At 42.4% G+C, this 12,849-nt stretch overlaps 1 protein-coding gene across 4 annotated transcripts; it reads right to left on the reverse strand.

Annotated features, from left to right (window-relative positions):
- Positions 1-1,665: 1,665 nt before the first annotated feature.
- CYSLTR2 (cysteinyl leukotriene receptor 2) lies at positions 1,666-12,590 on the reverse strand. Of its 4 annotated transcripts, XM_050979424.1 has the most exons (3): positions 12,460-12,590; positions 12,269-12,331; positions 1,666-5,008 (listed from the first exon to the last, which is right to left on the reverse strand). In XM_050979424.1, the coding sequence occupies exon 3, from the start codon at positions 5,002-5,004 to the stop codon at positions 4,060-4,062; it is 945 nt and encodes a 314-aa protein (XP_050835381.1). In that variant the 5' UTR covers positions 5,005-5,008; positions 12,269-12,331; positions 12,460-12,590; the 3' UTR covers positions 1,666-4,059. The 4 variants fall into 4 exon arrangements, with proteins under 4 accessions (XP_050835381.1, XP_050835387.1, XP_050835378.1 ...); XM_050979430.1 differs by lacking the exon at positions 12,269-12,331; XM_050979421.1 differs by having other exon boundaries at positions 12,269-12,590.
- Between the last annotated feature and the right edge of the window lie 259 nt (positions 12,591-12,849).

Genomic DNA, 12,849 nt, shown 5'->3' on the forward strand with positions numbered 1-12,849 from the left:
TCCACGACAGAGAAAAAGTCTGCTGCCTGCTCTGCTGCCAGCACAGCGTGCTGTGGTAGCATAAAGGAAAAGGCACCTCAGAAACAGATACTGATCAGTGAAATCTGCACTCCTTTCTCCCAACACACTTAGGAGCCAAAGCAAAATATAAGCTATGGTGATGGGATGTATGTTGAGGAAGGCAGAGGATGTATAGTGAAAATTAGTGGGATAATGCATTGATTAAAATAAAATAATAAAATCATGGAATGATAGAATGGTTTGGGACCTTGGAGATCATCTAGTTTCAATCTCCCTACTGTGGTCAGGGATATATTTCATTAGACCAGTGTGCTCAAAGCCCCATCCAGCCTGGCCTTGAACACTTGCAAGGGTGGAGCATACGCAGCTTCTTTGGGCAACCTGTTCCAGTGCCTCAACAGAACAGAATTTCTTCTCAATTTCTAATCTAAACCTGCCCTCTTTCAGTTTCAAGCCTTTTCCCCTTGTGCTATCACTACATTGTCAAAAGTCTCTTTCCAGCTCTTCTATTGCCACCTTAAGGTACTGGAAGGTGCTATAAGATCTCCCTGGAGCCTTTTTTTCTCCAGACTGAAATACCCCCCACTCTCTCAGCCTATCTTTGTGGGAGAGGTGCTCCAGCCCTCTGACCATCTTCATGGCCCTTCTCTGGACTCACTTGAACGGGTCCAAGTCTTTCTCATGTTGGAGGCCCCAGAGATGGACAGAGCTCTCTTGGTGGGGCCAAATGAGAGCGGAGTTGGAGTATCACAGTCATGAGATGCTCCCCTGATTGCTGTGACCCCACTGGGCAATCACAGCCACACGTGGTCTCAAACTGGGGCTTAAAAGTTGATGTGAAGAGTGACATTTCCTTCTGCTGCCTCTCTGTGACTCTAGCTTTGAACTGAAGAATTAACTTTGCCTAAAAGTAGCAGGGGTTCCCAGAATGACGGGAAAACGTGCATATGAAGGTAGATCATTTGCTGCTGCTTAAGGGTCCCAGTCACTTAAAGACTTCATTTCCTATCCTTATGTCTCCTTCAAGCTCACAAGTTTACCATTGCTTTAACTTTCTATGCACATAGCTATTCTTAGATTTTGCCTCCTAGAAATTTGAGGGAACATATCAAAGTACTTTTCAAGGGGAATGTGGTCCCTTGAGGGACCTAGAGGCATTGCAAGCAATTTAAGTGTCAGGAGCTTTATTTTTTAGAATAGATAGGTTGGTACTTTTTTAACTACATTTTTTACTATAATACTTCCACAATGAAGAATCCGAATCTTCAGCTCCATGAGCAGAGACGTGCAAGAGCAATAAATGGAGAAAAAGCAGTAAATGGGAATGTAGCATGTTATACAAGTGTTATTGAAACTTCATGAGAAAATCCCTAACAAGGATGGTCTAGAATCCTTTCATAACTAAATCATAATTTAAAAATTCTATTACTGTATCTGGACCTCAGATTTTGACTCATGTTCCCCACTATTTTGTCGGCGATCTGAATAAGGCAGCAGGATGTTCTCACACATCCAAAGACATTTCAGTCCTGTGAAATGATGGCTCACTTACAGAAACTCAGAATCTGTTTCTTGTTCCTTCTCCCCTGCACCCAGAGGAGATCCCTTGTTAGCTGTGCGATCAATAAAAAACATTTCTTCAGCCACAGGTAAATCTAGTTTATTAAAACACAATTCTGACAGTTAATTCAATTGCCAACAAAGTAATAGTGTGATCAATACAAAAAAAGTGACCTCATAAGAGAGATACATATAGCCTCTAAATGCAAAATTATCTGATACTCGGGTGCACTGGACAGATACAGACAGAAGCATGTGGGTGAGATTGGACTGTGGATATTTTTTTGCATTCTCTTGCAGTATTTGAAGTGGATGGTGTCTCATGAGAGGCTTCAAGCTTGTCACTTGTTGCTGTTCAGGTTTCTTCCTGACGGATGAAAACCACAGAAAAAGAGTTTGCCCCTTCCTTCCAATTATGAGCTTGCTATATCTGCATGGTTACCATCTCAATCAAATTCCTATTGCAAACCACTGCTAATATTCCCTTTTTCCTCAACAGCCTGGGATCAAGGAGCTCACGTGGCATCATTAGGTCAGCTCTCAGGTATGCTGCTGCGTTATTGAAATAAGGATTTGGAGCATGAACTTTAGTGAAGGCTTCTGATAAAACTCTCTGCCTACATCAAAGGCAGCATCAAGTGACTGAAACAGATTGAACATAACCCTTAGACAGCCAAGAAAAAATGTGCCTTTTCCAGTGATTTGCCAAGTACTTTTCCACCTGACCAGCAATGATTTTTTTCTGAATATTTCAGGCAGAGCTAAAAATAGCTTGCTGCTGTTATTTTTGTTTGGGAGCGATAACATTCAGCTTATGGAGTTCTTTCTCCATAAAAAGTTCAGAGCATTGAGAAGCATCTTCACAGAAAGAAACCTTCCTTTGGTTGAATTTTACGGCAAAGGAAGGTTTTCAGCATTTTCGTTAGTTTTTATATAAGTCCAGCTGCTTTCTTGGAAAACATGACTAAACTTCTTGTCTGTTTTTAGTAAAATATGAGGTAATTAAACCCAAAATCTAAATATGGTCTAACTGAGTTTGAGCCTGTTTTCACTTAGGTCTAATTTTTAGAAAACATATTTTAGAAAATATTCAGAGACTTACATATACAGACAGCCATTCGATGAAATTTTCCAAAGTACACACAGGAGTAGATTCCCATTGCTTTCTAAAAAAGCTCTCTTCCACCTTCTCTGTTGCCCATCTTTTTTCCTGTACCTGGGTTAGTGCTTCCCTGTTGGATTCTTTCATGTTTGATGTAGGAAATTCAAACCAATGGGAAGTTAATCCTATGAAAAAAGGCATCAGTTTCCTCCTCAGAGGAGACTGAAGATGAGCAATTGGGAATTCCTTTGGCAGCTGTTTGGTGTCAGACTGATTTACCTGTGCAGTGGAAACCACTCCCTTGTGACCTTTTTAGACCAAAATAATTTTTAAAGTTTTTCTTTGGATCCCTGCGTGGGAATGGAACTGCTTAGCCTCAGCTTTGTTAAAAGCACTGGCAACACTGGGCATAAAAACAAAGCGTTGCAATGACCTTGAAGGAATTGACTCCACATGAAGAACTGCAGGATGCAGCCCAGTGCTCTGGGCACCCGCATCCTGCTCCCACTGCCAGCGGTTGTCTTACTCACAACAGTCCAGGATGATGCTACTTGCTTGAAATCATTCTCTCACTTGACAACCCATGAAATGTTAAGCAGAATACCTTGGTCGCTGGCTCAGAGTGGAAAATTTAGACATGTTAGTGACTTCTGAGCAGCCTGAGCCAGTGCTGAGTCCTGCTTGCCTCTCTTCCTGTTTTTAAGTCAGCCTCAGTGGAAAGCATAAGTGATGCTTTATATTTCTTTAATGTGCAACCCCTTTGACAGCGTTTGCAGTAACTGGCAGGGTACTGTGAATTTTTAGGGAATCACAGTGTCTGAACCCCTGCACATGAAGGGAAATGGAGCACTGAGAGGTTCAGGGACAGACACTGAAGTGGTCAGATGAGCAGATTCCCTTTCAAGTCACTCAGTATTGTGAAATTAAATAATGGGACTCCAGTAGCAAGGTGGATTCCTTTCAATGCCTTGTCCTGGGGAGAGTGGACAACAGAGGTGTCTCTACACTGCTAAACAGAAGACAACCAGGGACCATACCCAGCCACCTGTCCTCAGATCATCCAGATCAGTTTTGGTCACCCACAAAGAACTCTGTCCCAGAGACTTCTGCTCCAGAGATGCCTGACAGTGAGCAGCAGAGCTGTAGGCTGGCAGCACAGTACGCAGCCTCTGTCATTGAACAGTATGAGCCCAGTCTAGAGATCCCATCAGGATGGTATATATACATATATATATGTGTGTATATATATATATACACACACACACATATATATATATGTATATATACATATATATATATGTATATATGTGTATATATATATATGTGTGTATATATATATATATATATGTATATATATATTTGCAATTCTGCACCAGCTACCTGCAGCACAAACTTCTGATTTTTGCTTTGAAATTTTCAGCAGCAAAGTAATAGAGGAAGGGATCAAGGCAGCTGTTCATGGCAGCGAGGCAAAGAGTGACCACCAGCGCCTTGTGCATGTTGGCCTGGCTGCAGCTGCTGTACATCAGGTGGACAGTTCTCAGGATGTGGTAGGGCAGGAAGCAGATGAGGGAGAGGACAAGGGTGATGACAATGGTTAACAGTGCCTTCCTGTGACAGATTGCCCTCCCGCTCCGCGTAGCCCTGGACTTGATCAGCGCTCTGATGGCAAAGACATAGCAGAACACAATTGTGCAGAAGGGCAGGATGAAGCCCACGACGAGGACAAAGCTGTTCATCATGAGGAGCCTGTGTGTGCTGGAGGGGTGGAGGTCCAAGCATTTGACTGGGTTGCTGTAGCCAGCGATTTCCTTGTTTAACAGAGGGCTGGAAGCTGCCAGCACGAAGATCCATATGGCCACACAGGTAATCCTGGCATACTTGGTGTTGGTCACTTGTCCGAGTTTGAACGGGTGGGCGATGGCTACGAAACGAACCACGCTGAGCACGGCGAGGAAATAAATGCTGCAGTACATGTTCATGTACAAGGTGTAAGTCATGATCCTGCAGAGGATGTCACCAAACATCCAATGGGATCCCAAGAGGTAATATGAAGCCCGAAAGGGCAAAGTGCTGACAAACATGAGGTCTGAAACGGCCAGGTTCTGCATGTAAATGTTTATTGAGCTCCTTTGTGAAGTCTGGGAGAAAACATAAATGGAGAGGCTGTTTCCAACAGCACCCGGGAAGAAGATAAAGAGATACGTGACGGGATAAATTACTTGTTTGAAGCTGTCAGTTGTGCAGTTGGAGGAGCTGTTAATGAAGCTGCCATCTAGTGCCTCCTTGGAAATATTCATAATCTCAGCCAGCGCCTCCATTTTTCTGCCAGAGGGAAAAGAAGTGGTGTGAGTGCTGGGTTACAGGCTGGGCAGGGAGTTTGGCTATTTGGGACTGCTCCACTGAGGGCAGAAATTGCAAGGTGCAGATGACAGTGGGAAGTAAGGGTTCGTTAGCGAGTAATTACTTGTGACTTCCCAGTAAACACACGTCTCAGGACACAAAGCCCCAAGTAAGCTCTAATGAGTTTCACTGCTACAGCAGCTGGTTGTGTTCTCAGCCTGTAAAAGTGCTGCCTTTTAGAGGTGCTGTGTGTGTGTTTTAATGACAAGTCTCTGATCTTTGCTGTGCAAAACAAGCCAGCTTGCTGTCAGCCATTTTGTGGCAGGGAAGTTTTGAGTCCCCAGTCACCTACCATGGAAACATCAAAACCTGATCAGAAAAGAAATCACTGCCCACTGCTAGGCCTGCATTTCAAATTAGAATGGAAAGCCAAAATAACTGAATCTGCCTTTTGGAACCAGGGAAATGTTTCTGATATATTTTTGGCAGTATTTCCTGAGCAATACCAGACGTATTTTGATACATGTAAAAATTTAGGACATTTTAACCTTAAACACTGTGCAAACACTGTGCTAATTATGCACGGTTCATTTTTTAACTCCCTCCTCCTTGCACTGTATTTCTACTTTCTTGTTAGCTCCTGGTGGCTTTCTATGTCTCTTTTTGTGGGGCCTTTGCTCCACGTACCACTCTCTTAACCTCGTCTGTGCTCAGCTGTTCTGCCCCAGTCAGTCATCCACACACGCTGCAGCTTCCAGGGCAGCCCCCACTGGCACCCCTAATGAACATGGCCTCTGAGAAAATGGGCTGTGCTCAGAGAGACACATTTCTCCTCCTGTCAAAAAATCAAATCAAAACCACTCACCACTAAAACACTCTAAATAGTAATTTTTTTTTCTCATTAGTGTATATTTATTTTCTGAACTCTTGATTTCTTATCTCAGCTGTCCTGCAGCTAATAGTATTTTCAAAGGAAGGTGTCAGTATTGTTTCTTGTTTGACCCTGGGAGCAATTCCCTCTTTATATCTGCCAATAAAGATGGGGCATGGAAATTTTTAGCCTGAAAACCACAATGACATGGCATTTGCAGATGCATGGAAAAGAAGCTTTTAATTTGCCCCACCATGAGCAATAATGCACCCATGGTACACAACAGTATCCTACCTCTTATTCTGAGCCTCACTGGCTTCACAATTTGAAACTAACTTATTTGTACGGGTGGACCCTCCTTGGGGGCAAATTTGGCTTTACATTTGGGTACTTTGAACACCCAGCTACCCAGTGTGCTGTAAATGGGAGCTAATTTGCAAACTGGAGCCGTGGTGTGGGAACCTGAACTATGTTCAGAGCAGGCCATGGTATCCCCAGGGCTGTGTCTCAGAGTCTGTCAGAGTTCCTTAAATATAGCAACCACATGTGCCCCAGCAGGCATCTTTTTATCCAGCCCCAATGGGATGGGAAGCGTGGGAAGCCCAACCCCAGGCTGGGCTCCCACGGAGCACTTCATGGATATTGGGTCTCAGGAAAGCACTGGACTGACTAAGCACATGCTCCTAAAGTTAATCTCCTTCTCGTTTGAGATGCTCTTTCTTCATGAAGGAGATGGAAGATATATTCTTTTTAAAGATAAATCTTCAGGAATCAAAGGACTTTTAATTGTTTTGATTTTCTTTATGGAAACAGTCTGATATACCTGTTTTCTGTATGAGATCAAGACCAACTTTTCTCCAGAATGAATATGATGCCCCCATTTTTCAGGGAAGCATTACAGCCTGAGGTATGGCAAAGGGAAAAGCCCTTCTGACTCTGTTTTCCTGTGGTCCAGGCATCCTTGCCTTTAGAAACCCCAAAACACAAAAAAATATTAGTGAAGGGATCTGCCGCCTGTTGAAGCATTCTTGTTTTGTGTGCCAGCTGTGGGGTAGAGGAGTCAAATGAGGTTGAAGAACTTGGACTGTGGACAAATTCCATGCCCTGCCCAGCACTAGGAGTGATGGCTTGTGTCCAGTGCTATCTGATGGACGATGGGATTGGGGCAATGAAGATTCAGTTAATGAAAAGCCCTTGGGTCCGTGTACCCTGGGGAAAGCTCTACAAGCACAGGGGCTGAGGCACTTTGCTCAGGCTCCCCACATGAGGGTATCTAGCCAACAACTACCATTTAAGCTGTTTTATCCTCTAATTGCACAAATGCTCCTCAATTCTCTTTCCAGCTAGACCTAGACTAAGAGTAGAACAGTGCATGTGCAATTGAGAAAATTCAGTATTCTTGACCCTAGTAAGAAAATCAGTCCTCAGACTCCTCTCCAAGTTATTCCAACACAAGTTTCAAGCTGTTATGGGATGTCCAAGAGAAAGAAGCTGGACACCAGTCAGCTGAAAGCTCTTAAAGCCTCATGGTGTCTGCACTCAGTGCAGGGCCAGCAATGACCCATACAATTTTCGTGTGTAGATGCTCCTGTTGGCTGTGTCTTGACACACAGATCAATGAGAAAGGAAGGTGAAGTGGAAGATATATTTCATGTGGGACTACCTCAAACAACCACAGAGGATAAGGGGAGAATTTTTGCCTTCCAAGAACTGTAATTAGCCAGCTAAGTTTAGGAGATGGCTCCTAGATATGCAGAACTAATAATCTATCTAAGGACAGGCCATAAACTTCATTTTCAGCAGAAGTATCCAGACGGTTTCCTGGGTCAGGAATGAACAGGATGGGTTAAGGGTGAGAGACTAGACCTATTGGGATTTTCTGTGTCTCCCAAAAGAAGGGAGATTTGCAGTAAGATCTAACAGCCCTCAAAAAAAAAAAAAAAAAAAAAAGAATGAAAAAGAAAAAAAAAGGAGAGAAAAGGAAAAGGACAAACTGAACCGAAATGGGATACTGCAAGGCTCATCTGATAGAAATTCTCTAACAGATTTTTCTATATACAAGTTTCACTGATGGAAGCTATCAAATGGATCAGCTGACACATGTCCTGAGGCTCTGACAGTCTCCCTGGCATGAGAAAGAGAAAATCAGCTGAGAAAGAAAAAGGGAGCCTTTTCTGAAAAAATTGCTGCATGAGTAGATTAGATGTAGAGTTTGGGTGGGTTTTTTATCTTTTCTTCTGTGAAATCTTTAAAAAATATTTACAGCTTGATTAGCATGGATTTTATTAAGAAATATTTATCTTTCATTACAAATTACATCTATATTATAAATTATACATATTTATTATGAATATATATTTCTCCTTTTATCTTAGCCTGGCTTGAGAGCAGTTTTAGGTAAGATGATAGCAGAAAGACATTCCTTACCTGAGGTGAATTTTACATCCTTAACAAATGGATGGGTGGGCAAGACAGGTAGGGGGCTGATAAAGCAAAAGTAAGAGATTTGTTTAATTGAAGGAGATACTAAACTAGTAAAAATGCCCTAAACCTCTCATATTTTAAGCTCAGGATACAACTGCCCACAAATCCAATAGACTGGCACATGCTATCTTGAATGTCTGATCAAAACCAAATCTTACGTGTAATTCTGCACTGATCTCAAACCTGAAAAAGAGACAGAGCACCCATCAGGCTTGGCATGAGACCAAAACCCTGGTGCAAAGGAAACCTCAGAGACCTGCAGGAGAAAGGATAATCAATAGGAGCCTGTGTTGCCATGCTACCAGCTTGATGGTAATGATACTGTAGGATGCTCGGGTGGAGGAGTGGCACTGTGCAGGAGGGACTACATAACTCACAACACTGTAAAAATATTGTGGCTGAAGAGAAGCACAACAGGGCTCCTGTAGGCAGACTCTAATAATAAAAATATACCACTAGGAATGCACTACTGAGCTCCTTACCAGGGTATGACAGTTGCCAGAGCACATTAAGTGAGGGTAGGAAGATGAAAGCAGGTAGCAATGGGAGGAGGTTTGGGGTGTCTTTATAATGACACAATGCTGCAGCAGGATGAGATGGTATGTCCATAAGCAACAACTTCCTGATTCCTAGAATAATTAGTCCTGTAAAAAAAATCAGCATCACAAGATGCAATTCTACTTTGGCATTCTACCTCTACATGATGCCATCTGATTTTTAGTGCTGCACAGGTTTTTGGTGGAGGTAGCTCTGTACTGTTAATCACAGTAGAGCTGGGCTCAGCAGCATTGTGGAACAGCAAAACAGTCCCAGAAGGAAGAAGCCTACATAAATTTGGGGGCTGTTTTAGAAAAAAACAGAAAATTCAACAAGCCTCCATTCCAAAAGAAACAGGCACTTTTAGAAATATTGAGCCCAATGTCTATCAGTAAAATAGTTACCAAGACTGCTATAAGGAAAAGATCTCCATTTGGAAAGCAGAAGGCTTGTCAAAATGTGGAGAACAGGAAGGTCTGTATCATGACAGATCAAATGTGGAGAGGAAACCAGGAGCATTAAAAAAGAGCTTCTGATAAAGGATGTTCTGGTTGACAGTAAGTTTTGTAAACCTACTGAAAGATAAAAAACCACTTGGGAACTGGCAGGGGAGTTTAGTGGCAAAAGATCTCTTAGGAACAAGGTCATAGCAGGAAAACTCAGGGAAATCACTCTTCCCAACCAAAGATGCTGGGATATTTTCAGGGCTGGCACAGTAAAAAGGACAGAGGAGCCAGCACCACTCAACAGATGTGGGCAGGAAGAATTAAACCAACTAGATAAGCGAGAGTCCAAAGAGCAATTGAGACCAGATGGCACTCATATCAGTATCCCACAGGACCTCAACCATGAGACTGCTGGCCAAGGCACGTAACCCACCATTGCAATCAGGCCCTGTGCCAGGGGACTGATGTGTCATCAGTGCAGCTCTCATTTACCAGAAGGGCTTGATAAGGCTGCTCAAGGCCGTGAGCTCGTCATCAGTCCTGGGAGCTACTCACCACTAGGACCAATTTCCTCCTCTGGGACATTTTGGGGGCATCTGTAAGAGGGCACTGAGCTCAGTGAATGCCAGTCTGCTGAGAAAAAGTCATCATGTCTTCTGAAAATGGTAAGCCTGTGTGGCTTACCCACTGACCCACTGAAGGGCTGTAATGACAATGGATGAAGGGGACCCAGTGGTCATTTTATATATATATATATATATATATATATATATATATATATATATATATATGGATGTACATGTATGGCTGAGGGAGGAGATTTTCCCTTCTACTTCACTCTTGTGAGACCTCACTTGAGCACTGCATTCATCCCTGAAACCCTGACATAAGAACATCATTGACCTGCTGGAGGTGGCCCAGAGCAGGACCATGAAGATGGCCCAAAGGCTGGAGCACATCTTCTGTGAAGACAGGCTGAGAGAGATGGGGCTGTTCATCCTGGAGAAGAGGACAGCCCCAGAGAGACCTTAAAACATGTTCCAGTACCTAAAAGGGCCCTACAAGATTGCTTGAGAGGGACTTTTCACAAGGGCATGTTGTGATAGGACAAGGGGGAATGGAATCCCTGGCAGTGTTCAAGGCCAGGCTGGATGGGGCTTTAAGCGACCTGGTCTAGTGGAAGGTGTCCCTGCCCATGGCAGGGGGCTTTGAATGACATGATATCTAAGATCCCTTACCGCCCAAAACATTCTATGATTCTATGATATGTGTGCATTTATAGAGTTGCATTTGTCAAAGCCTTCAACATAGCTCTGCACCAAAGGTTTCTTTAGCAGCTAAGTTGCCAGAGAGCTGGAAGGCATGTTCTTTTGTGGGCTGAAAACTGGCTGAAGTGTAAGAAGCAAAGTTGGGGCTCAATAAATAAGCAATGGAGTCCTCTAGGGTTTGGCACTCAGACAAGATTTATCCAGTGTCTCTGTCACCAGTCTGGAGATGACAGTTCTCCATGTTGGCAGATGCCATGCTGGAAGTGTGGCAGATGAGAATTAGTACATTTTAATGTAAGGTGATGCATTCTGGGGAAAAATAATCTAAACTGTGTCTAATTACATGGACTTTAAACTGGCTGTTGCACTCGGGAAAGGGCACTTGGCACTGGCATCATTGACCATTTGCTGAAGTCAGTTCTGCATTGGCTACAACAGCAGAAGATCCAAAATTGCCAGCAAAATGAGGGGCACCATCAAGTAGGGTATCAAATCTTGTATAAAATCTTGATCCATTCCCCCAGTGGACAGTTCTTGTCTCCACACTAAAAACAGAGATTATGGAGCTCGAGAACATGCAGAGAAAGGCAAGTAAAGTATAGTCAGCATCCCTGGGCTACCCCTTTTCTTACACAGAGCAGTCAGTTAAGTTATGTGGTGTCCCAGCAGAGAATGGAATGGATTTCTATGCCATGTCTGGACGGAAGGACACAGTCCTTTTGAAGATGTGTGGTGGAGGCGTGCTGCTGCTGAAGGGCTCCACTGTCTCTAAAGGTGTAAATAAACTCTCCATTTCCAAACTGTTGATCTGAGATCTGCTGCTCTAAAACACTGCACTCACTATAACAGGAGGAATGACAAAACAACTTTATTTTAATAAGTTGTTCTCCAAATGCAAAGTTAAATAGGGAAATCAGGCTGTTCCATCAAAATATACTACTTTGGTATGTAAAGTGAGAAGTAGTTAGAACCTGTTGTATGATCTTTGCCTCTATCACAGTAATCTTTTGCCTAAAGAGAACCCCAGACACCTGAGTCTATTTTTTTGTATTTCCCAGATAGGAAGGCAATTATAATATTGTTGCTATATAGGAGATCATTTGCATTTGCCACTGCACTTCCAAGAAAAACAGAAGTTCTCATGTTTTTTAAGTTCCCAGTGGCTTCCTTGCTAATAATCTCTTTGTGTTTCAGGAGCAGCATTACCAAGAATAAATGAAAAAAATTGCAATACTTAGAATCAACACTAAATTCATCAAAACACGGCATATTATTCACCTTTCTAAATGCACATTAATGGAGAAAACCCCAAGAGTCTGACATTGAACACCTTTTATTTTTAAAGTTCGCCATAAGCCAAATACATGTTTTTCATCTAGTTAAAAAACAAGTCTCTCTTAATCAGATCCACAACTTCATTGTTATCTTCCATCTGGCAAACCATCCTAGTTACATAAATCTACCCTTTTTTCTGCCAAAAAATTTTCTCAACACCAGCTTTGTCATAGAGAAGTTTGGTCAACTGTCTCTGGCAATAATACCCTAACTGCAAATAGTGAGAAAGAAAAGTACGTTGTATTTTAATCATTGTAACCATTTTATCTACACCAGAGAAAGTAAAACAATCTTGTCTCACCTCAGCTCATGGGCCTTCTGGTGTGTTCAGTATTTCCTTCTTCTGCTTGATGTTGGTCACAGACTTCAGGATTTTTAATGGAAAGGAAACCCACAAAAACTTGATGCAAAACTCGAGTGCTACTAATGCAGAAGCCAAAGAAAAACCATGAACAGGGTAAAGGGAAGTAAATCCTGATTAAAATTTCTTACCTCTTCCTAAAAGAGAAATGTTCTCAGCTCAAGAAGTGGTGCTAGCAATCACATAGCAGTCTTTCATTATTTTCCTCAATGAAAGAGGTTGTACAGCTACATGGTATGTTGAGAAGTATTCTGAATTTCTGTGTTTGGGCTCACACGTCTATATATGTGCTTTCATCAGTCAGAGTTGCCCAAAATATTCGTGGGATGCCAAAATAATTTTCCCATGAATCATGAAAGATGTTCTTTGAATTAGGGAAAGGATATTTGGTTTTGTTTACTTCCCAGAAAACAAAACGATAAATAACAAAATTGTTGACAGGCTTCTGGGATTTGGTGCATAATCTCATTCAACTCATAATTCAAGGCTGAGTTAACAAGCTGAAGGACTAATTTTCCTTG

Source organism: Serinus canaria, chromosome 1, assembly GCF_022539315.1.
Source record: "Serinus canaria isolate serCan28SL12 chromosome 1, serCan2020, whole genome shotgun sequence".
In the NCBI taxonomy this organism is placed as follows: Eukaryota; Metazoa; Chordata; class Aves; order Passeriformes; family Fringillidae; genus Serinus; species Serinus canaria.

Coding starts and splice junctions, on each gene's coding strand:
- CYSLTR2 (XM_050979430.1), bottom strand. CDS start 5,004: ATGGAGGCGCTGGCTGAGATTATGAATATTTCCAAGGAGGCACTAGAT.